At 33.5% G+C, this 25,989-nt stretch overlaps 1 protein-coding gene across 20 annotated transcripts in view; it reads right to left on the reverse strand.

Annotated features, from left to right (window-relative positions):
• St7l (suppression of tumorigenicity 7 like) overlaps positions 1 to 25,989 on the reverse strand; it is a 255,364-nt gene that overhangs the window by 222,943 nt on the left and 6,432 nt on the right. For 18 of the 20 annotated variants that reach the window (XM_078027022.1, XM_078027023.1, XM_040287377.2 and 15 more), the window contains exons 3-6: positions 24,049 to 24,211; positions 14,822 to 14,876; positions 10,987 to 11,102; positions 5,692 to 5,770 (exon numbers count right to left, since the gene is read on the reverse strand). In XM_078027022.1, coding sequence (XP_077883148.1) covers positions 5,692 to 5,770; positions 10,987 to 11,102; positions 14,822 to 14,876; positions 24,049 to 24,211 — 413 coding nt within the window. The remainder of the gene's footprint in view (positions 1 to 5,691; positions 5,771 to 10,986; positions 11,103 to 14,821; positions 14,877 to 24,048; positions 24,212 to 25,989) is intronic. The other 2 variants (XM_040287383.2, XM_040287388.2) reach the window with 1 other exon arrangement.

Raw genomic sequence — 25,989 nt, forward strand, 5'->3', positions numbered from 1 at the left:
TGATCTGTGTTAGGTCAAACATGTTAGGTCCTTGATTAATTTTGAATTAATTGGTATGTATATGTGAGGTAAAGAGTTCAATTTCCTACTTTTATATGTGGCTATCTAGTTGTTCCAGCATCATCTGTTTTCTAAAAAGACTACTTTTCTCTCCACTGAATGTAGTGGCACCTTGGTCAAAAATCAGTTGACCATAGATATCAACTTATTTCTGGATTCTCAATTGAAATCCATTGATTTAGGTTTCTATGTTTATGATTTAATTGCTGTAGTTTTGTAGTAAGATTGAAAATCTTGAAGTGTGAGTCCTCCAACTTTGTTTTTCTCTTTCAAGACTGTTTAGGCTATGCAGAGTCACTTGCAATTCCACATGAATTTTAGGACCAGCTTGTCCATTACTGCAAAAATAGTAATTGATAGGACTGCACTGAATCTATAGATCAACTTGGGAAGGACAGTGATGTCATAATAATATTTAAGACATCCAATCCATGAATAGAGGATGTCTTTCCATTTAAGTTGTCTTTAACTATCTGAACAGTGTATTATAGCTTTCAGTGTACAAGTCTTGCATATTCTTGGTTATATTTATTCCAAAGTATCTTAATAATTTTGATGCTATTGTAAATGGTATTATGTTATGATCCGAATTTGAAATGTCCCCCAAAGGATCATGTGTTGAAAGTCTGGTACCCAGTAATATTCAGAGATGGGGCTCTTGGAAGTGATTATTAGATCATGATGGCTCTGACCTCATCAATTTATTAAACCATTAAAGGATTCATAGCTGAATGGACTACTGAGAGGTGGTGGAAAGTGTAGGAGATAGAACCTAGGTGAAGGGAGTAAGTTCTTGAGGATGTGCTCTTGACTATATCTTGTTCCCAGTCTCAGTTACTATTTTTCCCTCTGCTTCTGGCTACTTATGAATTGAGCTGTTATCTTCTGCCATTTCCTTCTGCTATGATGTTCTGCCTCACCTCAGGACCAAAGCAGTGGAGCAGGTCAACCATGCACTGAAACATCAGAAATCATGAGCCAAAATATACTTATCCTCCTTTAAGTTGTTTTTTATCATAGGGATAAAAACTGACTATCACAGATTTGTTTTCTTGGTTTCCTTTCCAAATTGTTCAATGCTAAAGTATAGAAATGCAGCTAATTTTTTATATTGAGCTTGTCTCTTCAAACATTTTTGAAATCTTTATTGGCTCTAGTAGTTTTTTGTTTTGTTTTTTTGGTACTAGGGATTGAACCCAGGGGCACTTAACCACTGAGCCACATCCTCAGCCCAGTTCTAGTAGTTTTGTTTGTGTCAATTAAGATTTTCTACATATAAAGATAATGTTATCTATGAATAGATAGTTTTACTCCCTCATTTCTAATTAGGATGACATTTTTTTTCTTGTTCAACGTCCCTAACTAAAACCTCTACTACTATGTTAAATGAAATGGTAAGAGCAGATATCCTTGCCTTATTTCTGATCTCAGAACACTTTCAGTTTTTCATCAATCAGTACATAGTTATCACTGGGTTTTTCATAGATACTTTTTTTATCAGATTGAGGAAGGTTCCTTACAGTCCTAATTTTAAAAATGTTGTCATCATATACTGGTGTTAGATTTTGTCAAATACTTTTTCTGCATCGATTGAGATAATCATGGTTTTTGTCCTTTGTTCTATTAATGTGATGCATTACATTAACTGATTTCCATGTTTTTATCATGAAAGGTTGTTGGATTTTGTCAAATGCTTTTTCTGCATCACTTGAAATGATCAATGATTTCTCTCCTTCATTCTGTTAAGGTGATATATCATATTGATTAATTTTTATATACTGAGCCATTCTTACATTCTAATAATAAACACCACTTGGTCAGGGAATATAATACTTTCAATATATTGCTGGGTTTTATGTTAGTATTTTTTTTTGGGACGCTTTTCTTCAAATATTATTTTCTGCCTTTCTCTCTCTTCTCTAGGACTCACATTATGTATAAGCTAGTATGTTTGATATTGTCCCACAGGTCTCTCTTAGAGACTTCATTTTCTTCATTTCTTTATTTTTTCTTGCTCCTTAGATAATATTAATTAAAATAACAAAAGTTAATTGATTCTTCTGTATGCTTAAATCTTTTTTTTTTTTTTTGGAGTTTGGAAAAATAATTATTTATTAGCATGCATATTTACAAGTTCATTAATTAGATTCTCATTTTCAAATTTTATAAAACTCCTTTAGAAATTATGGAGCAGAAATATGGAAGAAAGGGGCAAGAGACTTTCCACTAAAAGGTGAATTATAAGCTAGGAACAAGCACAAATACTTTGTGACAAACATGGAGGGTAAATACTTGGGAATGATACTGGCCAAAATATATCATTATGTTGTGTGTGTATGCATGTGGAAAAACTCCAATGACTAAGCAACTTTAAAAATATGGAATATCACCTTATATATATTCAAACAATGTATAATAATGACATCTTCAACAAGATTCTCCTGAAAAACAAAACTAATAATATGTAGTGGGGGATGTGAGAAAAAGAGAAAGAAAGGAGGGTATTTTAAGTAATTGGCTCACACAATATAGAGGGGCTGGCACTTTTGAAACCTGCACTGCAGGATGGCAGGCAGCAGATCCAAGGAAGAGTTGATGTCTCAAGTCTAGAGGTGCAGACAGAATACCATCTACCTGGAGGACTTCATTCTTCTATCTTAAGGTCTTCAACTGATTGCAAGAGTCCTGGCATGTGTGCGGCCTGGGTTCAATCCTCAGCACCACATACAAACAAAGATGTTGTGTCCCCTGAAAACTGGGATGAAATGTCCACCTTGGTCAACAGAGAAAGAGCCATACTTCTTAGTACAAAGATTTACTAATAATTTGTGAGCTGGTAATTGTTCCATTATATCTTCATTGTATAGTGATGGATATCACAAGCCCAGTGGGCAAAACAATTAGTTGCACATCAGACTGCTTAGCTGGCATATGATTGCAGCAAGAGTACTGTTGGTTACACATTCAAGTTCACTGGTAATTCCTTCCGGCAGAGCTCCCTGGCACAGTGCCGGGGTTGAATGTTCCTCTTCACTGAAGGCATGGCTCACAATCTTCTTACTCATTTCTATGGTAGTCACATGTTTCTCTTGTGCTCTGCTATCCAGTGAAATAGCCAAATATCTCATATCTCCTCAGGAAGGGTTGTCATTTCATGTAATTGTTGACTTACAAGCTGCAGAGATTCCCTCAGTTAGCACCACTTTGTCTCAGATATCAGTAGTAACAGCAACCAAAATTAAAACGGTCCACGGTCCCATCGCCGGCGCCGGAGCTGGAGCTCCATCGTCCTGCCGCGCCGCTGCCCACACGCGCCCCCTCCAGCAACACACCGCACACAGTGACGGGAGCAACGCCGCCTCAGTATGCTTAAATCTACTACTGAACTCAGTACTAATTTTTTATTCCCAGCAGAATTTTCAATTTGAGAATTTCCAGTTAGATTCTTTTTATTATCTCTTCCTCTTTATTTATATTATGTAATGGCAATACATCATTCTTATGGTTTTCATTAGCTCTTTGAACACATTTAAAATAATTTATTTAAAGTCTATTAAGTCCAAAGTCTAGGCTTCTTTAGGTGCAGTTTCTACAAATTTCTTTTCTTTCCTATGCATTGCCCATATATATATATATATTTATATATTTATTTATTTTGTTTTCTTTATAATGTTTCATTGAAATTGGGAAACCCTGATTATTATATTTTGGAAACTCTGGAAATAAGATTGTTTTGTACTCCATCTGTCATTGCTGTTTGTTGTAGTCGCTTGTTTAATGACTTCCCTGAACCAATTTTAAAAAATTCACATTCTTAGTCATGTGGGGCAAATGAAGTGTGAGCTCTGTTAGCTTAGTAGTAAGTTAATGATTTGGCAAAGATTTCCTTAAACACTGAAACTCAAAAAAATCCCACAAAAAAACAGAAGTTTTTGCAGATGGGCTGTGTGTATGTTGTATGTGCACACGCATACCAGGCATCTTCCAACTCTGCCTTAGTCTTTACTTCTTGCTTTCACACAACTGAAGGTTAACCAGACATGAGAGCTCAGGGCCTTTTCAACTATTTTCTTTTTCTAAAAATTTATATATATATATATATATATATATATATATATATATATATATATAAATGTATATATATATATATAAATATATAAATATAAATGTATATATATAAATATATAAATGTATATATATATGTATATATACACACACACACATATAAATATATTTTAGTTGTTGATGGACCTTTATTTTATTCATTTATTTATATTTGGTGCTGAAAATTGAACCCAGTTCCTCACACATGCTAGGCAAGCATTCTACTACTGAGCCACAACCCCAGACCATTTTCAAGTCTTTTGTAAGCACATGTTCAACTCTGACCAAGCATAAGGCTTTGAGATTCCCAGATATATGTGGGAGCTCTTCAGAGCCTTAATTCCCCAAAGTGTATCATTCTCCAGCCTTTCCTCATAAGCTTTCTAGCTTGTCTGTTTTTAGCCTCAGCTGTTATCCCTTGCCTCAGACAATAGTGACTAATGCAGTTACCTTTAGATGTTTTCAACAAACGTGCCTTATGTAGTTAATTCAGTTCTGAGAAAAGTTCAAGTTAACTCAAATAAAGGCAAGTCCTTTCAGTTGGTCTTTCATGGAGCCACCACACAGGTTAAAACAACCACTGTTCTTTGATAAAATGATATGGATCTGTACTTACAATGTGCACTACTGTCTTCAAGGTTAACACCGAGCTAGGAAGTAGATGATCGGGCCAGGGTATATTAAACACGATAGGTATTTTCACCTTTGATTTAACATTCACTAGATTGCTGTAAACTTTTTTATTATTTTGATTGTGAGTTTATTCACTGTTTTTGGAGTTTACTACTCTACCATTTTTGCACCACTTTGGGAAAACATTCCTTGAGTGACCCCAAATAGAACTATATTTTTACTCTTGGCATTTATTTAGTATTTATTAGATTAATTTCTATTAGCTTAGTGCAGTGATGCACAACTGTAATCCCAATGAGGCCGAGTCAGGAGGATTATGTATTTGAAGCCAGTCTCAGCAACTTGGATCTGTCTCAAAATAAAAAGGGCTGGGGATGAATCTCAGTGGTAGAGCATCCCTGAGTTCAATCCTCTACTGTCAAAAATATATATATAATAAATTAAAATAAATAAATAAATGTTGTTAACTTGGGGAGGGATGTTGACAGAGTTATGTTTTACTTATTTTGAATCCTCTTCTTATGCCTTTAAGCCCATTAGCAACTGACATTCTCAGTACTGAATGAATGTTCTGAATTAATGATTTAAATGAAAAACAAAATTAAAACATTGGCATAAGCATTTTAATACCCTTATAGTATTATCACATTCTCCATTAAAAAAATTCTAACATAATTTCTATTCAAAATCATATATCAGTTTTAAATTTCAGAAACAAAATAGAGATGTCAATGAATACTGCAAATTTTATCTTTAGGAAGAGGGAACTATAATAGTATAATGTATAATAGTATAATGACTCCAAGGGTCTTAGAAACAGACAAAAGGAAATATAAAATCATTTGCCTGAGTTTCCTTTAAAACAAACTTATTTTCCATATAATTCAAACTTACTCATTGTTTAATTCTAAAGCTTGATAGGCTGCTTTGATTCGAGCTGGAGGATTTCTTTCCCTCCATGCCTTCTGCATAACTGTAGGAAAAATATTTCAAAAGTGGATGAGATGGTAAACATAAATAACTTTATGCAAAACATATGAAGAATGAACAAGGAGGGTAAATAAAGCTTTAAATAATATGTTTTTAAATATATAAAACAAGAAGTTGAGTTTCTAATTCACATTAACTTTATGAGAAATTTACATTAAATATAGAAGGTTTAAGTGTAATAAAAATAATCTTTCTCTGATTTATTTGAATAACAACATATAAGGAACTTAACTAGTTTAATTTCATTGTTTATTATATGTGAATATTGATATATCTAAATGCATGTTAAAATTCAGTTTGAGTGATATTAGATTATAATCAACATTAAATATTCCAGTTCAGTTTTTATCATTTTCTAAAGATTCTATGGAACTGCTATAAATATACAAAAACTTAAAAACAGAGTCTGTCTAATCAATAATTCACTCTAAGAAGAATGTGTGGATTCGTATTTTGCATGAAAAGCAGAGGGAAGAATTAATTTAGAATATAATACATCTCTGGAATATGTCACCTTTACCAGAATTCAACAAAAGCCTAAGCTAGAATTTCTCTGGAATAATCATATTAGTTTTGCTACCATTCACTATACTAAAATAAAGATATCACACTAAGTAACATTTCTTAAAAATTAAAGGAACAAACAAACAAAATGAAGATATCTGGCTTAGTTTAAGTTTGATAAGAAAAACAAGGAACCTATGAGTGTTGATTTTGGAACAAAACCCACCTCTGTCCAGAAAGAATAATGTGGAAAATGTTTGATTTTTCCCTTGGAAAGAAAATATTAGTGTTGGCTTAGAAAAGGAGACAATATATTCCACTTGTGTAACAAAAAATTCTTTTCTCATATCAAACATGTCACCAGCTAGCTGACAGCTAATGCTTCCTGAACTTGACAAATTGATGCAAGGCAGCATCCATCTGATACTAAGTAAAGAACATTATTCTGTTGAAACTCTAAAATATTACATAAAAATAGAGCATAATATTAGATTTGCTATTTCTGATGATAGGGCTCTTTTCTATAAGTTATATGATATTTACAAGTCAAATTTTAATACTAAATCTTTACCAACATTTTAAAGAGTTATTTGATATTCAGGTATATTAAGTACATATCAATTTCTTTAACCAATTCCTTTTTGATGGACAACTAAGTTATATCCAATACTTTGCTAACATAAAACTGTGATAACAATCTTTCATGGCTATCTTTGCATAGCTGATCAAATATTTCCTTTCTAGAAATAAAAGGTTCTGGACATATGTCTCCAAATTCCTCTCAACAATATCATATTAATTTATATTCTCACTTTATAGGAGACTGATCATTTCCATACTTCCTTAACAACCTACTACAAAAGTTGAGCATCCCAAATCCCAAAATCCCAAATCTGAAATACTCCAAAATAAAGAACATTAAGCACAGGTGGGCAATTCCACACATGACCTCATGTTCTCGCAGTCAAAACACAGGTACACTAAAAATACTGTATGAAATTACCTTTAAGCTAAGTGTATAAAGTGTACATGTAATATAAGTGAATTTTATATTAGGACTTGAGTCCCATTCCCAACATATCTCCTTATATATTTGGAAATATTGAAAAATTTTTAAAAATCTGAAATCCAAATATTTATGGTCTCAAGTATTTCTTATAAGGAATATTCAATCTGCCTTATCAATCTTTGCTAATATGTGAAAACAATCTCATTTTTTAAAAAATTTTTCTATTGAGGTTATCTCATCTACTTTTAAGTAATTTTTCTTATTTTTCTGTTTTCAAATGCTTTATCTGGCCTTTCAAGATTATTCTTCATAACCCAAGTCAGTCCTAAATCTAAGGGGAAAAGGGAAGTAGAGGAAGGAAAAAAATGTGCATTTTTTTTTCTAAAATAAGGATCAGGAATAAATTTAAAGCAAAATGTTGACTTAGTATTCAATTGTTCTCTTTAAGACCTCATGATATGCTTTAAAAAATTAATAAAAGCTTTTAGTAATTCATTCAAATTTATCTATTTTTTAAGCCAAATATTTTGACATTCTAATAAGCACAAGAGACCAGCAATTATCCCTAGGACAGGGGTCATATATGTAAATGTCTACAGAGGCCAGGTAGGAAACATGACAATGAACTAAAATCACATTTACTGTCAGAAGAGAATAGCCACAATTCATTTCTAGCTTATTACTGCCAAGTGGAAATGTAGATCCACTTTTCCCATACTTTCCAAAAAGTGTAAATCAGATTTTAATGTGAATTTTGCTCTTTATTTATTTATTTTTCTAATAGAATCTCTCTGTTGTCCAGGATGGCCCTTAATTCCTGGCTTTACATGATTCTTCTACCGCATCCTCCCAAGAGCTGGAACTACTGGTACATGCCATTGTGACCAGCATCTTTATTTTTAAATGTTGAAAATTAAAACATATAATTCAAAAAACATTGCTGGCTGTCCCTTGAGAATATGGGTTTTTTTTTGTTGTTGTTGTTGTTGTTGTTTTAGTTACAGATGGACATAATACCTTTATTTTACTTATTATTTTTATATGGTGCTGAGGATCTAACCCAGTGACTCACATGTGCTACGCAAGTGCTCTACCACTGAGCCACAACCCTTGCCCCAAGAATATGTTTGTTCTCTGCCTTAGATAAATTGATAAGATGAGAACAAAATCAACTCATTTAATGATTACTAAAGATGATAATTCAAGGGAAATTTGCCACACCCCATATACACATACATTTGTCTTTTGAATATAAAACTATTAATATGTATCATTGGCTTTCTGGGAATTTGGTCTATCTAGTTCAAGCTCCAAGATTTATCTACCTTTCCATCTTGGAATTTGAATTCAGAAGAGAACATTATAATGGAAGATGCATGCTAATATGTTTACTTGAACTGAAAAATGAAATCACAGACTTCACTACCAGAAAGCGTCTGGTTTGGTTAATAAGATTGAAAAATGAAGACATGCATCCAATTAGGTTTTATGGAGGACATATTTCAGAGTTTAAAGATCTAAGTTATATATCTGTAAGGACTTGACAAAACTTTGATTAAAATATATCACATTATTTAGAATCTAGATCAAATGAAATTTACATTAAAAATGTATACTTTTTTATTGTAGAAAAGTCTGCTTATGATAAAAGACTTAAGCATTAATTATAATACAATTATAAAGTATGTAAAATAGATATGCATTAAGAAGAAAAAGGACTTACAAAAGCTTGTTACTGTTAGAAAACATTTGATCATGTAGTCTTTAATAGATAAGGTGGATATCAAATATTTTGATTCCAGGATCTGGGGCAATATATGTAGCTTAGTAGTAGAGTACGTGCTTAGCATGTGTCCTGGGTTCAATCCCAGAAAACAAACACACAAACACACACACACACAGATAAAATAAACTGACTCCATGATGTATATTTAAAATAAGGCATATTAATTTTAATTTTTTAATGTCTACATTTTGCAATATGTCAAAAATTACATTCTTTGTAATTATTTGCCTTGTAATGTTAATTTTAAAAAGATTGAGTTAGACACAATGGCGAATGCCTGTAATACCACTGACTGGGCTGAGGAAGGATCACAAGTTTGAGGCCAGCCTCAGCAATTTAACAAGGCCCTAAGCAACTCAGTGAGACCTTGTCTCAAAAAATAAAAAGGGCTGCAGACATAGCTTAGTGGTAAAGCACCCCTGGGTTCAATCCCCAGTACTAGGGAAAAAAAAAAAAAAGTAAAAGGACACATTTGTGGGGAGCCACACTGAAGGACCATGCCTTCCAGACCTGATGTCTCAGGCTCTGGCCAACCACTCAGAATGCAAGGTCATCTTTGTGGGGCATGCCCCTAGGGTTGAGTTACACTCACCTATTCCCTTATACTCCTGCCCCTTCTGCCCTTTTATGAATAGAACTTTCTAAGAACAAGAGTCCTCCCCAATAAAAGCTGACTTCCAAACGTGTTCCTTCTCTCTCATCAGCCTCTCATGACTTTCTCTTGCTTTCCCTTTTGGGGAGCCTGAGGATGAAAGATGGGGAAGCCATCCTGAAGCTTGTATAAAGGTAAATCGTGTCTGTGTTTTTATTTTATGTCCCTGCAAATTCACACGAGTGATCTTAGTTCAGCTGCCCACAATGGTCGGGGGTGGCACACATAATTTTTAAATTCTTTTTGGAGATAGTGAATGTTTTAAGACTATAGTTTTAGTGTAGAAATGTTTTAAGACTACAGTTTTAGTGGACAGTCAGAGTGGCTCTTTGGAAAGTCTACTGATGTTTGCAATTCTGACTATGAGAGGGAGATAAGGGCTAATTTCCAGACTCACTTCAATCCTTAAAATTAACTCATAATACTTAACATTCTACTCCTATTTCTAAGACATACTTTTGCTAATAATAACATTAAACTTATAAACATAAAGCAATTCTTTTTTTAACCTCTATTTGAAATTAAATATTTTATGAAACCATATCAAAGATCCTTAAATTCCTGCTACCATCCATCCTTAATACATTTAATCCAACGACGATATATGACAATGAACTCAATTCAGTGCTAAGAAACTGGCTTTTTCAAACTACCTATCAATGTGGTTAAGTGGAAGTAGTAGTATTTTAGTGGTTAAAAGCCAAACTGGAGTTTGAAACCTATCCTTATGTATTAGCTATGTGATTAGGGCATACTACTTGATCTCTCTTTGCCTTAGTTCCTTTGTTTTATTTATTTATTTGCAGTGCTGGGGATCAAATCAATGGTCTTATGCATGCTAGACAAACACTTCAGCAGTAAGCTTCATCCCCAGAACCAGTTCTTTTATTTTTAAAACTGAACTGATACTAGTACCTCTCATAAAGTGGGAAAATTAAATTAGTACATTTCTACAAATTATTAAACCACGACTTTCATATGTGTCTTCCTTAATAGTGTATGAAACTTGGAGAGCAAGGAATATATTTTCATCTTTGATCCCTATCAGCTAGCACACTGCCTGGCATACTGCAAATACTATAATATAATTTGAGTTATTATCTGTTAATATTATTTAATCTGAGTTTCTTGTCAATAATGCAAATAACTTCAACCCAAATAACTCTGGATATTATAATAAATAACTCTAAAGAACTTTTCAAATAATTTTCACAGTCACTGTTTGCACCATGAATAGATATGACATACCTGTGTCTGAAGGACGTAAAAAGTCTGAGTCACAGGTGAAAAAGGTCTGATGGTCCTGTGCTGACAAGTTCATGTCATAGTACGTAAGTGGCTCTTTTCCAGTCACCCAAGTGTATCTTAACCAAAACACAAGAAAATATTTAAATTAGACATGAGAGAGTATCTGTCTGCTATAACATATACTATTTAAATTCCAAAGATAGAGGACTACAAGTTTTATATTCTATTTCAGGATATTTTAAAAATTTATTATACTTAGCAAAATGAGTGAGATAATCTACAAAAACTAATTAAGAATATGATAATAAAACATCAAAAATGAAATCAGAAAGAATAAATTATTCAATAAACAATGCTGTGAATACTGGATTTGAAGGAATAAAACAATGTTAGATATATACCTCATTAAATATATTTGAATAAATTCTCAATGAATAAAAATTAAATATTACAAGTAAAACCCCATAGAAGCTAAAAGAAAGGAGATGAATTTCTACTCAATATATCAATATGGTGTAGGGCTTTCAGTGTATAGACAGAGCAGGGCACAGTGGTGCACACCTATCATCTCTACAACTCGGGAGGCTGAGACAGGAGGATCACAAGTTTGATGACAGCCTGGGCAACTTAGCAAGAAGTTAACTTAGCAAGACTTCCTAACTTAGCAAGACTAAGTTAACTTCCACTTAGCTTAGCAAGACCCTCTCTTAAAATTAAAAAAAAAAAAACTGACTGGGTAAGTATCTCAGTGGTAGAGTGCTCCTGGGTTCAATTACCAGCACCCAATACCATAAAGAGAGAGAGAGAGAGAGAGAGAAAAAGAGAGAGAGAGAGAGAGAGAGAGAGAGAGAGAGAGAGAGAGAAACTTTTTTTCCATATTTCACTAAAGTAAAATTATAAACTTTCATCCCACCCAACCCTACAATAAACTGTCTAGTAAATACTCTTTTTTATTCTCCAAATTAGAGATTGAACCCAGGGGTACTCTACCACTGAGATGCTTCCCAAGATCTTTTTATTTTATTTTGAGATTGTTCTTGTTAAGTTGTTAAGGTCCTCAAACTTGTGATTCTCCTTCCTCTGCCCCTCAAGAAGATGGGATTACAGACATGCACCACCACACCAGGCTAGTAAATACATTTTTAAATGTCAAATCTCATTAGTAATAAACAAATAGTGAATTAAAATTAAGTTTTACTCTTCACCTATCAAACTGATGAAGATGTGTTATCAAAGATGAAGTGGAATATGCATATGTATGTTATGGGAATAAATGCAAATTAGAATACATTTCTCTTCTCAGAAATCAATTGGGTATATCTATCAAACGTCTTTAAAAAGTTACATCTAGGTGGAATTCCATTAAACATTTTCTCTCCTTTAAAATTTTTTTTTAATTTACATAGTAATGATTTTCAAAAATCAAGGGAAGAAAAAAAACTGTTTATACCCTATGATTCAATAATCCCTGGGCTATAAATAAACCCTGAGGAAATAATCATAGATGTGGCTACATACTTATAATACACCAATTTAATGCTAACAGTGGAAAAATAATCTCAGTAACCCAGATGGGAGAGACTATGGGTAAAGTAAGGTATATGCATGCATACAATAGAAAAAATACAACCATAAAAATCACATTTTTAAAGAAATCCATGTTATCAAGAAATTTTGTGGGAAATTCACATAATGTTATATTGGAAAAAAAGTAGGATGTATATCTTTGAGTATGGTGTTAAAGTTTTGTTTCTATATGTGCCTATAAAAGAGAGACTGGATGGAGATATTCTAAAATACTAATAGCAATTAACACTTAGTGGTGGAAAAGTGATTTTTACTTTCATTTTTATGCATCTATGTATTTTTAATTTTGTATAATGAATATGCATATATTTTACAAACAGAAAAACTGAGTATCAGAAAAGAACATTTTAAATGTTTTTTATACATGATCAAAGTTCTTAAGTTATTTTATACCATTAAACAATAGCTGGGCATGGTGGCTCATGTCTGTAATCCCAGCAATTTAAGAGGCTGAAACGGGAGCATCACTAGTTTGAGGGCAGCCTCAGTCACTTAGCAAGACCCTATGAAACTTAGTGAGACTGTATGTCAAAATAAAAAGTAAAAAGGGCTGGGGATGTGACTCGGTGTGTAAGTTTCCTGGGTTCAATCCCCAGCACAAAAATAAATAAATAAATAGCCTTGCTAAAATTTTAGCTTTTTTTTCCCCCTAAACAGATATCTATATCTGTAAACAGATATATTTTAGTTGTCAAAGGATCTTTTATTTATTTATGTGAGACGCTGAGGATCGAACCCAGGGCCTCACACATTCCAAGAAAGCACTCTACCACTGAGCCACAACTCTAGCCCTAAAGTTTTAGTTTATAAAAAAATTGTCATGAAGAAAAAAGGAAAACCAAATTCTTGTTAATTTATCAAAGTTTTGCTATGCATTCTAAAAGTAAGAAAATATTGAGCTAGAGGTATAGCTCAGTGGTAGAGCACTTCATCTTGCATGTATGAGGCCCTGGGTTTGGTCACTAGCACCATAAAAGACAATAAAAATTTAAAAATAATTAGCAAATCCATATTATTCCTAAAATGATTGGAGGTAGATGAAATACAAAGTATAATATAACCTACATTGAAAGTAAATTAAAAAGATTCAATAGAGGAAAAATAATAATTGGGACACAAATGGAACCTAAAATGAAATTAACCACAAAGTTCAGTGCATTTACTATGAATTGATTACAGTATGGCTTTAAACTTTCTAGATCTACAAAATGATTATCAACCAATTCAGACTTTTTTGAATTAATCATTCAAAAGAAGCATATTTCTGGTACTAAGAAATTTCTCTTTAAAATCTTCATGAAGTGGAATCTGTATAATATAACAAGGAACTGTGGCAATAACTTAATAATCAGTGTAGAAGGTTCAAGGACCTCTTACAGAATCCCTTAATTCAGGTTAAAGACATCACTCATAAAAGCCTAGTTTTCACTTTCCAGGATGCCTCTATCTTACACTATCAAGTACTTATAAAGAAGGGTTATTGTTTAATCATTTTTGTATCTCCATCATTTTGCACAGAGTAGGGTTGTAGAGTGAATTAAATAACATGCTACAATCTACCTCCAGGTAAAACAAAGTCCTACTCAAAATAAAAATGAAAGTCAGGGCTGGGATTGTGGCTCAGTGGTAGAGTGCTCACCTAGCATGCATGAGGCACTGAGTTTCATCCTCAGCACAACATAAAAATAAAAATAAAGATACTGCATCCACCTAAAACTAGAAAATACATATTTTTAAAAAATGAAAGTCAAATATCAATAGTTGGAAGTTTCTAGAGATGCTTTTTCATTAACAATAAAACTGGAAGAAAATGAACACAGTAGTGTAGAGAGGAGATGGTAATATAAAATCAATAAAAAATCCTGTACCGTTGCACAAATATGAGCTCATATTCACATTAAAATTGATGTTTTCTAGTGAATCTTGAAATCTTGAAATTGAGCACATATGCATAGGAGTTTGCTGACTCCTACAATTTTTTAACCTCAAGAATTCTTTAAAAAAGGCTTTCTAACATAAACTAAGGGACTTATTATATATCACAAACATGATTTAAAGCATTGCTTCTAGTGATTATAAATATAGTCAAGATGCTGCCACAAAAACTTGAGCTAATCTTTTTACCTTATTATATATATCAACATCTCCAACTGGAAGAAACTGTGATATATTTATAAAAACAAATGTTTCCATAGTACTTTCACTCTAAGACCAATGCCATACTTATAATGAAAGCAAAATGTAGTACCTTCTATATTCTGCTCCTCTGAAAAGGTTTAAAGGGTTTCTCCATACCTTGCATTCTGAAAAACATGGGGAAAAAAGAGTTCAAACAAATGCAGTCAAATCTTCATTTAATCAACATTCACTGTCTACCCAGTTATTCTAAGCACAGAACTAGCCACAGATGATACAAAGACAAATAAACCATTAATCACCCTGGCTCTCAAGAAGCATAGAATTAAATCTAGTCATTCCCTTATTTCTGTCTCCATAGTGTTTGGTTCATAATTCAGTTATGTCAGTTACCATTTAAAATGTGATTGATTATCTGTTTGGATTTTAATTTCCCCTCTCAAATATGATATCTTAGCTCACTTTTATGTTTGTGAAGCCTACCACAGTATCCGGAACTGACTTTTTTTAACTGAATTAAATACAGCATGAATGTTAGTATTATGAACCATCACCTAAACTGTATGACAAGTGCTATAGTTGAGACCTGTTTTATTCCAACCAAAAAAAAAAAAAAAGGAAAGTGAATTTTTCTCTGGAGGAATCAGCGAAGGTTTTAGGGAGTAGGTGACATTTGAACTGATGCTGAATCATTGAATCATAAAAGATGAGTAGAAGATTGCCACATTCAAAGCAGAGGAAGTACCATAAAACTGTACATCATGTTTAGGCTAGAGCAGATGGTAGGGTGTAGGAGGAAGAGCTGAAATAAAGGTAGACTGAAGGAAATTGATGAAGAAACTTATATTCCATTTTAAAGAGTCTGAAGATGATATACAATCAATCAACAAATATATGAAAAAATGTTCATCATTGCTAGCAATTAGAGAAATGTAAATCAAAATCACTCTTAAGATTTCATCTCACTCCAGTCAGAATGGCAGCTATTATGAACACAAATAACAATAAATGTGGGCGAGGATGTGGGGGAAAAGGTACACTCCTACACTGCTGGTGGGACTGCAAATTGGTGCAGCCAATTTGGAAAGCAGTATGAAGATTTCTTAAAAAATTGGGAATGGAACTACCATTTGACCTACCTATCCCTTTGGGTATATCCCAAAGAGTGGTCTATACCCAAAGGACTTAAAAACAGCATACTACAGGGACACGGCCACATCGATGTTTATAGCAGCACGATTCACAATAGCCAAACTGTGGAACCAACCTAGATGCCCTTCAATAGATGAATAAATTAAAAAAATATGGCATAGACACACAATGGAATATTACTCAGCAATAAGAGAGAATAAAATCATGGCATTTGCAGGTAAATGGATGGTGTTAGAGAAGATAATGCCAAGTGAAGTTAGCCAATCCCCAAAAACCAAATGCTGAATGTTTTCTCTGATATAAGGAGGCTGATTCATAGTGGGGTAGGGAAAGGAAGCATGGGAGGAATAGACAAACTCTAGATAGGGCAGAGGGAGGAGAGGGGAGGGGTGGGGGCAGGGGGTTAGAAATGATGGTGGAATGTGATGGACATTATTATCCAAAGTGCATGTACGAAGACACGAATTAGTGTGAATGTACTTTATATATGACCAGAGATATGAACAATATTGTGCTCTGTGTAATTTGAATTGTAACACATTCTGCTGTCATATCTAAATTTTAAAAATTAATAAAAATAAATTAGGGTCTAACAGAGAGGAAAAAAGGAAAAATAAAACTTTATTGTGGGAAAAAAAGTCTAGATATAATCTTGAGTCAGTGAGAAGCTATCAAAGGATTATAAGCAGAATAACAACAAATATCAAAGCAGTTCTTAAAGTATGATTTATGGAAATGCAAAGTAGCTGTTTTCATAGTAAATTCTGAGACATGATTTGCCTTTGTGTTGACGTGGACTCAGTTATATGACCCTGAGAATGAGGGCATCTTTAAATTTTGTGCCCTAGGCAACTCATTTATCTTACCATCCTGCTGCACAATTTAATATTAACATATTATAATTTAATATAAAATCTAATAGTATCAAGTTAATGTGGGTATAACCACTACACTTTTTTTATTTTGGTACTGGGAATTGAACCCAGGGGCTCTTAACCATGAGCCACATCTCCACCCCTTTTTTATATTTTATTTAAAAAGAGAGTCTCGCTGACTTACTTAGGTTCTTGCTAAGTTTCTGAGGCTGGTTTTTTTTTTAAAAAAAAATTTGTTCTTTTTAGTTATACATGACAGCAGAATATATTTGGACATACTATACATAACTAGAGTAGACATCCCGTTTTTGTGGTTGTACATGATGTGGCATTATACTGGTCATACATTTAATGAACATAGGAAAGTTATGTCTTTCATTCTACTGTCTTTTCTATTTCCATTCCCCCTCTAATTCATTCTACTGTCTTTTCTGAATTTCCATCTCCCCTCCCTTCCCTTCATTCCCCTTCGTCTAAAATTCAATGAACTTCTATTCTTCCCTCCACCCCTGTTAATGTTCTGCATATCAGAACATTCAGCTTTTGGTTTTCTGGGATTGGCTTATTTCACTTAGCAAGATAGTCTCCAGTACCATCCATTTACTGGCAAATGCCATAATTTCCTCCTCCTTAATGGCTGAGTAACAGTCCATTGTGTATATGTACCACATTTTCTTTATCCATTCATCTGTTGAAGGACACCTCCATAGTTTAGCCATTATGAATTAAGCTGCTGTGAACACTGATGTGGCCATGTCACTATAGAAAGCTGATTTTAAGTCCTTTGAGTATAATAAACCAAGGAGTGGGATAGCTTCGTCGAATGGTAGTTCCACTCCAAGTTTTCTGAGGAATCTCCAGACTGCTTTCCAGAGTGGTTGCACCAATTTGCAGTCCCACCAGCAAATGCATAGGTGTAACTTTCTCCCCACATCCTCACCAACATTTATTGTTACTTGTATTCTGACTGATAATCGCCATTCTGACAGGAGTGAGATGAAATCTCAGTGTAGTTTTAATTTGAATTTCTCTAATTGCTAGAGATATTGAACATTTTTTCACATATTTGTAGACTGATCATACTTCTTCTATGAAATGTCTGTTCAATTCCTTTGCCCATTTATTGATTGGGTTATTATTATTATTATTATTTGGTGTTAAGTTTTTTTAGTTCTACTCTGTATACAGTGTAGGTGGCAAAGATTTTCTCCCATTCTGTAAGCTTCTGTTCACATTTTTGATTGTTTCCCGTGCTGTTAAAAAGATTTTTAGTTTGACACCATCCTATTTATTGATTCTTGATTTTATTTCTTGCACTTTAGGGAGTCTTGTTGAGGAATTCAGTTCCTAAAGCTGACATGATGGAGATTTGGGCCTACTTTTCCTTCTATAGGCTCAGGGTCTCTGTTCTAATACCTAGGTCCTTGATTCACTTGGAGTTTTGTGCTGGGTGAGAGATAGGAGTTTAACTTCATTTTGCTACATATGAATTTCCAGTTTTCCCAGCATCATATGTTTAATAGGCTACCTTTTTTTCAATGTTTGTTCACGGTGCTTTTGACTAGTATGAGATAACCATATTTATGTGGGTTAGTCTCTGTGTCTTCTATGCTATACCATTGGTTTTCATGTCTGTTTTGGTGCCAATACTATGCCGTTTTTGTTACTATAGCTCTGTAGTATTGGTGTTGTGATGCCACCTGCTTCCCTTTTCTCTCTGAGGATTACTTTGTCTATTCTGGGCCTCTTACTTTTTCAAATGAATTTCATGACTGCTTTTTCTATTTCTATGAAGAACACTGTTGGAATTTTAATTGGAATTGCATTAAATCTGTATAGTGCTTTTGGTAGTATGGCTATTTTGACAATACTAATCTTGCCTATCCAAGAACATGGAAGTTCTTTCCATTTTCTAAGGTCTTCTTCAATTCCTTTCTTTAGTGTTCTATAGTTTTCACTGCAGAGGTCTTTCACCTCTTTTGTTAGATTGATTCCCAAATATTTTATTTTTTAAAGCTATTATGAATGGGATAGTTTTCCTAATTTCTCTTCCAGTTGACCCATTGCTGAGGTATAGCAACACAATTGACTTATGGTTGTTAATTCTATATCCTGCTACTTTGCTGAATTAATTTATGAGTTCTAAAAGTTTTTTGGTGGAATTTTTTGGGTCTTCTAAATATAGAGTCATGTCATGGGCAAATAGGGATAATTTTAGTTCTTCTTTTCCTATTTGTATCCCTTTAATTTCTTTCATCTAATTAATCTGGCTAAAGTTTCAAGGACTATGTTAAATCAAAGTGGTGAAAGAGGGCATCCTTGTCTTTTGCCAGTTTTTAGAAAGAATGCTTTCAATTTTTTTCCATTTAAAATGATGTTGGCCTTGGGTTTAATGTATACAGCTTTTACGATGTTGAGGTATGTTCCTACTATCCCTAGTTATTCCAGTGTTTTCAGCTTGAATGGATGCTGTATTTTGTCAAATACTTTTTCTGCATCTGTTGAGATAATCATGTGATTCTTTTAAGTCTATTTATGTGATGAACTACTTTTTTTGATTTCTGTATGTTGAGCCAACCTTGCATCCCTGGGATGAACACCACTTGATCATGGTGCACTACCTTTTCAATATGTTTTTGTATGCAATTTGCCATTATTTTATTAAGAATTTTTGCATCTATGTATGTACTGAGGCTAGCCTTGAACTCACAATCCTCCTGCCTCAGCCTCCTGAGCAGCTAGGATTATAGGCATGTGGCACCTGGCAAACCATTATACTTTAGCATGAGTCAAGGCAGTGATGCCAAATTGTACTAACAGTCATTGAATTCTTCGCCCCAAATCACTGTAGTATAAACAAGGCAATTTTTTCCTCCCTGGTGCTATGAACCCAGGGCCTCATGCCTGCTAGGCAAGTACTCTTAATACTGAGAAGCATCCCCACTGGCAAACTTATTTCCTTTCTTCCCCTCCCCAACCTTCTCTTTTCAGTGCTGGGACCCAAGGCAACTTTTTAAATATTATATCAGCTATGACTGTTAGCTCCAATAAAATCAATTATTTTGTAAGTTGAACTGGTAACTTTTGTCATATAATACTTTCACTTGAAAAATCCACAAGACGACAAATTGGTGATTATTCAAATGGGTACCTAAAAGACATTTTCTTAAAAATGAAAAAGTGAGGATGTCAACCTCAAGGAAGAAAACTAACAGTATTGGTTGCGAAAGATAAAATTTTTCAAGTAACATTAAAAGTTTGAAAAATCTGTATCTCCAACTGTGAGTTTGGTAATTTCACGATACTAAAGACTTTTTTGTAAGATTTAGTAGTGATATTAACAAACATGATTTTTCTTATGTTATGCAATAAAATGTTTTAACATTTAAAATAAGCATAACACAGAGAACAAGGATTTTCCAAATAACAAATGTGATATTTTAAAACTATGGGAAAAAGATCCATTCAAAGTGAACAGATTTTAACAGAGAATGCAATGTTCAAATTCCATATTAAACTACAATTTTAGAAAGCACCCTTCAGCGAGTTTTGATGTAGTACCCCCCAAAAAAAGAATATCCACAATTTTCTGAAACATCTATTAAAATACTCTCCCCCTTTCCAACTACATACCTGTGCAAGCCTAGATTTTCCTCATATGCTTTAATTAAAACATCACAACAGACAGTGCAGAAACATATGAAAATAAGCTGTCCTATATTAAGGTAGACATTAAAGAGATTTGAACAAATGTAAAACAATGCTAGTCTCCTGACTAAGCTTTTTCTTGTTTGGGGAAATATAATTAATTTTCATAACATGTACATTAGTTAGCTTGGACTTCCATACTAAAACACCATAAATTATGTGGCTTAAACAACCCCTTTAGGGGTTGGTCTTTTTTGAAGGCAGTATCTTGCAGCTATGTAGTTTTATGGTACAGTCCTACAGAACCAAGCAGTCTAACATCATCCTTCATTTGGTTTTGTTTTGTCTCCATTAGTACAAACTGTCAATGCCTTTCTGGAATAAATCCACTTCTATTCCTGAATTCTGCTGATAGTTGATCAAGTCAAGTCCATGAGTTGGACATATTATCTCAAAAGGCTGTTCAGTCACGTACTTGGAGTTCTTTTCAGAATAAGTTTTCTCATTTTTGACAATATAGATAGGCTGAGAGTTTTCCAAATCTTCAAGTTCTGCTTCATTTTTTGCTTAGGAATTCCTTCTTGAATTCATCTCTCCTCTTTTACGTTTCACTATAAAGCAGGAGGAAATGAGCTACTCCATCAATATGCTGTTTAGAAATATTCTCAGCTAAATATCCAATTTCACAGTGTCAAATTTTACCTTTCATAAAATGCTAAACACAGTTCAGTCAATTTCTTTTCTACTCTATAACAAGAATCACTTTTCTTCTGGTTTCCAATAACATGTTCCTCAATTTCTTCTAAGATATCACCAGAATTGCCCTGAATGTCCATATTTCTGGACACTCACCTAAAAACCCTTCTAGCCTCTGCCCATTACCCAGTTCCAAAGTCACTTATACATATTGATGCATTTGTTACAGTGGTACCATACTTCTTAGTATCAAAATATCAATTCAATTCAGGATGCCATAACAAAATATCACATACTAGGTAACTTAAACAACAGAAATTGATTTTCTCATAATGTGGAGGCAGAAGTCCAAGACCAAGGTGCTAGTATGGTTGGATTCTGGTGATGATTCTCTTCCTAGCTTGCAGACAGTAGCACTCTGCTCTTGTGTGGTGGACACCATCCTATCTTGTAAGGCTGACAATCTTATCAGATTAAGAATCCACCCTTATGACCTTATTTAATCTTAATTACTTCCTAAAAGTCCTATCTCCAAATACTATTACATTGGAAGTTGGAATTTCAACATATGAATTTTGAGAACACAATGCAGTCTCTAGAAATATGTAATAGCTTTACTGTCACATTTTAAAATTAATAATTTTTGAAATTTATGCTTAATTTCTAGTCTGACAATAATGATGAATACAATAAAAAAGTACAAGCTACTTAAGATGTTCAGTAATTTGTGTTAAAATTCCTAAATCCAATAAGTTTGAGAACCATTTTTTAATACAGTAAAGGGAGAGAATGTACTAGAAGTATTAGAGGAAGGAAAATCGTTTAGGACACTGTAGCAATAGCCTCAGAAAGAGATATCAAAGGTCTGAATACGGTATAGCAAATGTTGAAATCAAAGAAGGTAGGATGGAGCAAAGATGATTTTTGAGGGTAAATCAATATAATTTGAGGGTCAATTGTTTGGAGAATAAAAGGGAAATAAAAGAGATATAAACAAAAATTTCTAGTATAGAAGTTAGATATCATTAATAGATTGGGAGATTATGAAAGGAAAACTACTAGAAGAAGGTAATTAGTTTCATTTTGAACAGAGTAAGTTCAGGGTGCATAGGATCATCAAAAGTGGAGATGTCTAGCAAGAGTCAGAAATGTGGCTCTGGAACTTAAAACTTGTGAGTAGACATTTAAAATTGCTTCTCCCAGTATATATGTCTATGGAAGATAATAATAGTATAGAATGAAATGAAGTTACCCTGAGAGACTTTGACTCATTTTTGAGGTCCAATTCAAACCTGTTCTCTGTGAAACATTTTGTGTTGCTAAAACTAACTGAACAATGACTGACTACTTTTTTCTGTCACTACAGTATTATATACATACCTGATAAAAGCAGGTAACCATAATTTTTTGCTGTCAACTTATTTGTAAGTCTATATCTCCTACCAACTTGAAATGTTTTTAAGGTTATCTTCATTATCATTTTGAATGATTTGGTCAGTCTTACAATAAAGAATAAAATCACATTGTGTATTATTGCTATAATTATTCATATACTGAACTTTGAGCTTTTGAGGGACAGATATAGATATATATATATATATATATATATATATACATATATATAATATTCATTTTAATCTACACTGCTCTTAGGATTATTTTATGAAAGGAGAGAAAAGAGACAGTTAAGAAAATCATCATTATTCCTTCCTGAACTCCCAAATGGCTACCAACCCCACCTCTACTCATCTTGGTCTTCACCTGACCAAATTTTTAAAAGTGCCAGGATCTGTACTCGGTATTTTCTACTAAACTGACATAACTAGTGACTGGGTTTATTGAACAAATGAGACATTATAGGAATTTTAGAGAATTAATTCATTTCTTAAAATTATCATTTTTACTATACCAAATGTGAATAATCCAAAAATATCATTTTTATTTGGCTTTGAAAACTTTACTTTCCTAATTACATATCATTAATAATACTTGATTTCCATTACTGGACACATAGAGAGGAACTATCCACAATTCAAGTATGACAATGAACTATTCAAACATGAGGAACTAAACTTTGATGCCTCTGTAAGAAAACTAAAGAGAAAAAGTATTTTTCCCATTTTGCTCTCTTGGTAGAGATGGTAAATTCCTAGATTTCTCACTTGGCAAATAATAATATCTCCTGATTATTTGCTGTGTATATACACACCAAGAAAAATTTCTAGTCTCCCTTATGACTAGTGGTGGCCATTTAACAAAGGTCTGAAGAGTAGAAAGTAAGTGGAAATAATATATAATGCTTCTGGGAAATATCTTTGCCTGCCATGAGATAGATGGGGGAAATAGTGTCCATCTCCTGGCCTTTTCTCCTTCCTGCTGAATGCTTCATGGATATGATGACTAAAGCCAGAGAAAGTACATTGGACCACAAAGTAAAAACTGCATTTGAAGATGGCAGAATAACAAAATTGAAGGGATCTGATTTCTGATGATCACTGCTCTCCCCACTAGCCATGGATCACCTTTATTTACATCACCTTTATTTCTCTTTATTTTAGTCTATTTGGTTGGATGTAACAAAATACCATAAACTATATAGCTTATAAACAACAGAAATTCATGTCTCACATTTTTGGAGGTTGGGAAATTCATGATCTAGGTGCTGGCAAACGTAGTAGCATCTGGTGAGGATTCACCTTCTGGTTACGCTTTGTCCTCACAAGGTGGTAAGGGCAAATGGCTCTCTACAGTCTCCTTCATAATACCATTCATGAGGATCCCACCTTCATGATAGGATAACCTCTCAAAGGTCCCATCTCCTAACATTATCACATTGATGATTAGGTTTCAACATATGAATTTACCAGAGCCATACAAACATTCTCAGCACACAGTTGTTTTTCAATCTCCCAAAGCCAAAATCAGTCTTAACTATTCAGCTGTGAAAATATATTAAAAAAGTAGTTACCCGATAAATTCTGTCTGCTTGTTTCACTTTGGCTGTTGCTTGAAGAAGGACCTGACTCTGAAATGCTGCTTTCTGTTCCTCCCATCAGTGGTCGCAAATGGCTTATAGATACTTGCTCAATAAAAGATGTGCCATGCTTATGGAAGTACCACCATTCAAAAATCTATGACAAAGAAAAAACATCTTTTACTTAAAATAGAACTGATCAGCAGATATATAAGCTCAAATTAAAACATTCTCTCAAGATATTCCTGTTCAATTCAACATTTTAAATGCATTTACTCCCTTCTCCCTCAAGAAAACAAACCTAAGATTTCCCCCAAAAGCACATGCCATATGAAAGTAAAATACCATTTTTATAGTTTTTTAAAATGTTTTTATTTATTTATTTATTTTAAATTTATATATAACAGCAGAATGCATTAGAACTCTTATTACTTGAGCTCCATTTTAACAAGCTTAGGCAAAACATTGCAATAAAGCATTAAGAACAATAAACGTTTAATTTATAAGTTATTTAACTGTTTGCTATGCATGCTGTTGTATGCCTATAATCTCAGTGACTTGGGAGACTGAGGAAGGAGGATGGTGAGCTCAAGGCCAGGCCAGTCTCAGATATTGAGACCCTCAACAACTTAGCAAGACACTGTCTCAAAATAAATAAATAAAAGGACTGAGAATGTAGCTCAGCACCTGGGGTTCAATGCCTAGTACCAAAAAAAAAAAAAAAAGGAACCAACCAAAAGAAGCTCTCTATGAATTAGTAGATGTTTTCATATCTGGATATTCCAACCTCTACAACTCCCTATGTCTGGTTCTTTGTGTTTCATCTTAAATGACAATTTCTCAGGGAACTTAGTTCCTGATTCCACAAAATAGAATAGGTAGTTGTGCTTCCACTAGATCTTATTTTCCTTTCATAGTAATCTTTTCACTTACGATAATTGTGCTATTCTTCAAGCCTCTAAGCAGACTTTTTTTTTTTTTTTTTTTTTTTTTTTGCATACAGCCCTTCCTCACTGCCCTCAGGTCTTTACTAAAACAAAAAACAAGCAAGCAAACAAACAAAAAAAAAAAAAAAAGGGGGGGGGGAAGAAACAAAACAACCATTCAGTGAGGCTTTTCCTTGCTAACCTAGTTAAAATTTCAACTTTCTTCCCACATTTTATATGCCTTTTTCTGCTTCATTTTTTCCCCTTGCCACTTATCACTGAGAATAAAAACATGCAAGAAAAAAATTAAGAACATGCTATTTATTTTACTTCTTTATCTTTTATTATATATCCTCATAGTATAATGTGTGCTCTATGAGGACAAGGATTTTTTTCTTTGTTTTATGCACTGCTATAAGCCCAGTGCCTTGAAACAGTGACACTCAGTGGGCACTCAATAAAAATTGTCAAATGAATCAATATCAATAATCACCTTCTAGACCAAATTCCAAGAGGCCAGAATCTGTCTGCTTACCATGGTATACTCAACATCTAGAAGGGATGTCTATATATAAAAGGTTCTCTACATATTTGTTACATTAATAAATCAGGGGCTTTCAGTTGAAAAACTAGTTTTCTATGTTTCAACTATAAAGTTACTTCAATATCTTCCTCCTGTAATTTATGGATCATGTCCCTTAAAAAGGTAACCAACAGGGGCTGGGTTGTGGCTCAGTGGTAGAGTGCTTGCCTAATAAGTGTGAGGCACTAGGTTTGAACCTCAGTACCACATAAAAATAAGTAAATAAATAAATAGAGGAATTGTGTCCATCTACAACTAAACATATTTAAAAAAAGAAAGTTAAACAACAGCTAGGTGTGGTGGTACATGCTTATAATTCCATCGATTCAGGAGAATAAGGCAAGAGGATCACAAATTCAAGGCCAGCCTCAGCAATTTAGCAAGACCCTATCTCAAATAAAAAAGCCTTGGGCTGGGGTTGTGGCT

The sequence above is a fragment of the Ictidomys tridecemlineatus genome, chromosome 11 (genome assembly GCF_052094955.1).
Source record: "Ictidomys tridecemlineatus isolate mIctTri1 chromosome 11, mIctTri1.hap1, whole genome shotgun sequence".
NCBI classification, from domain to species: domain Eukaryota; kingdom Metazoa; phylum Chordata; class Mammalia; order Rodentia; family Sciuridae; genus Ictidomys; species Ictidomys tridecemlineatus.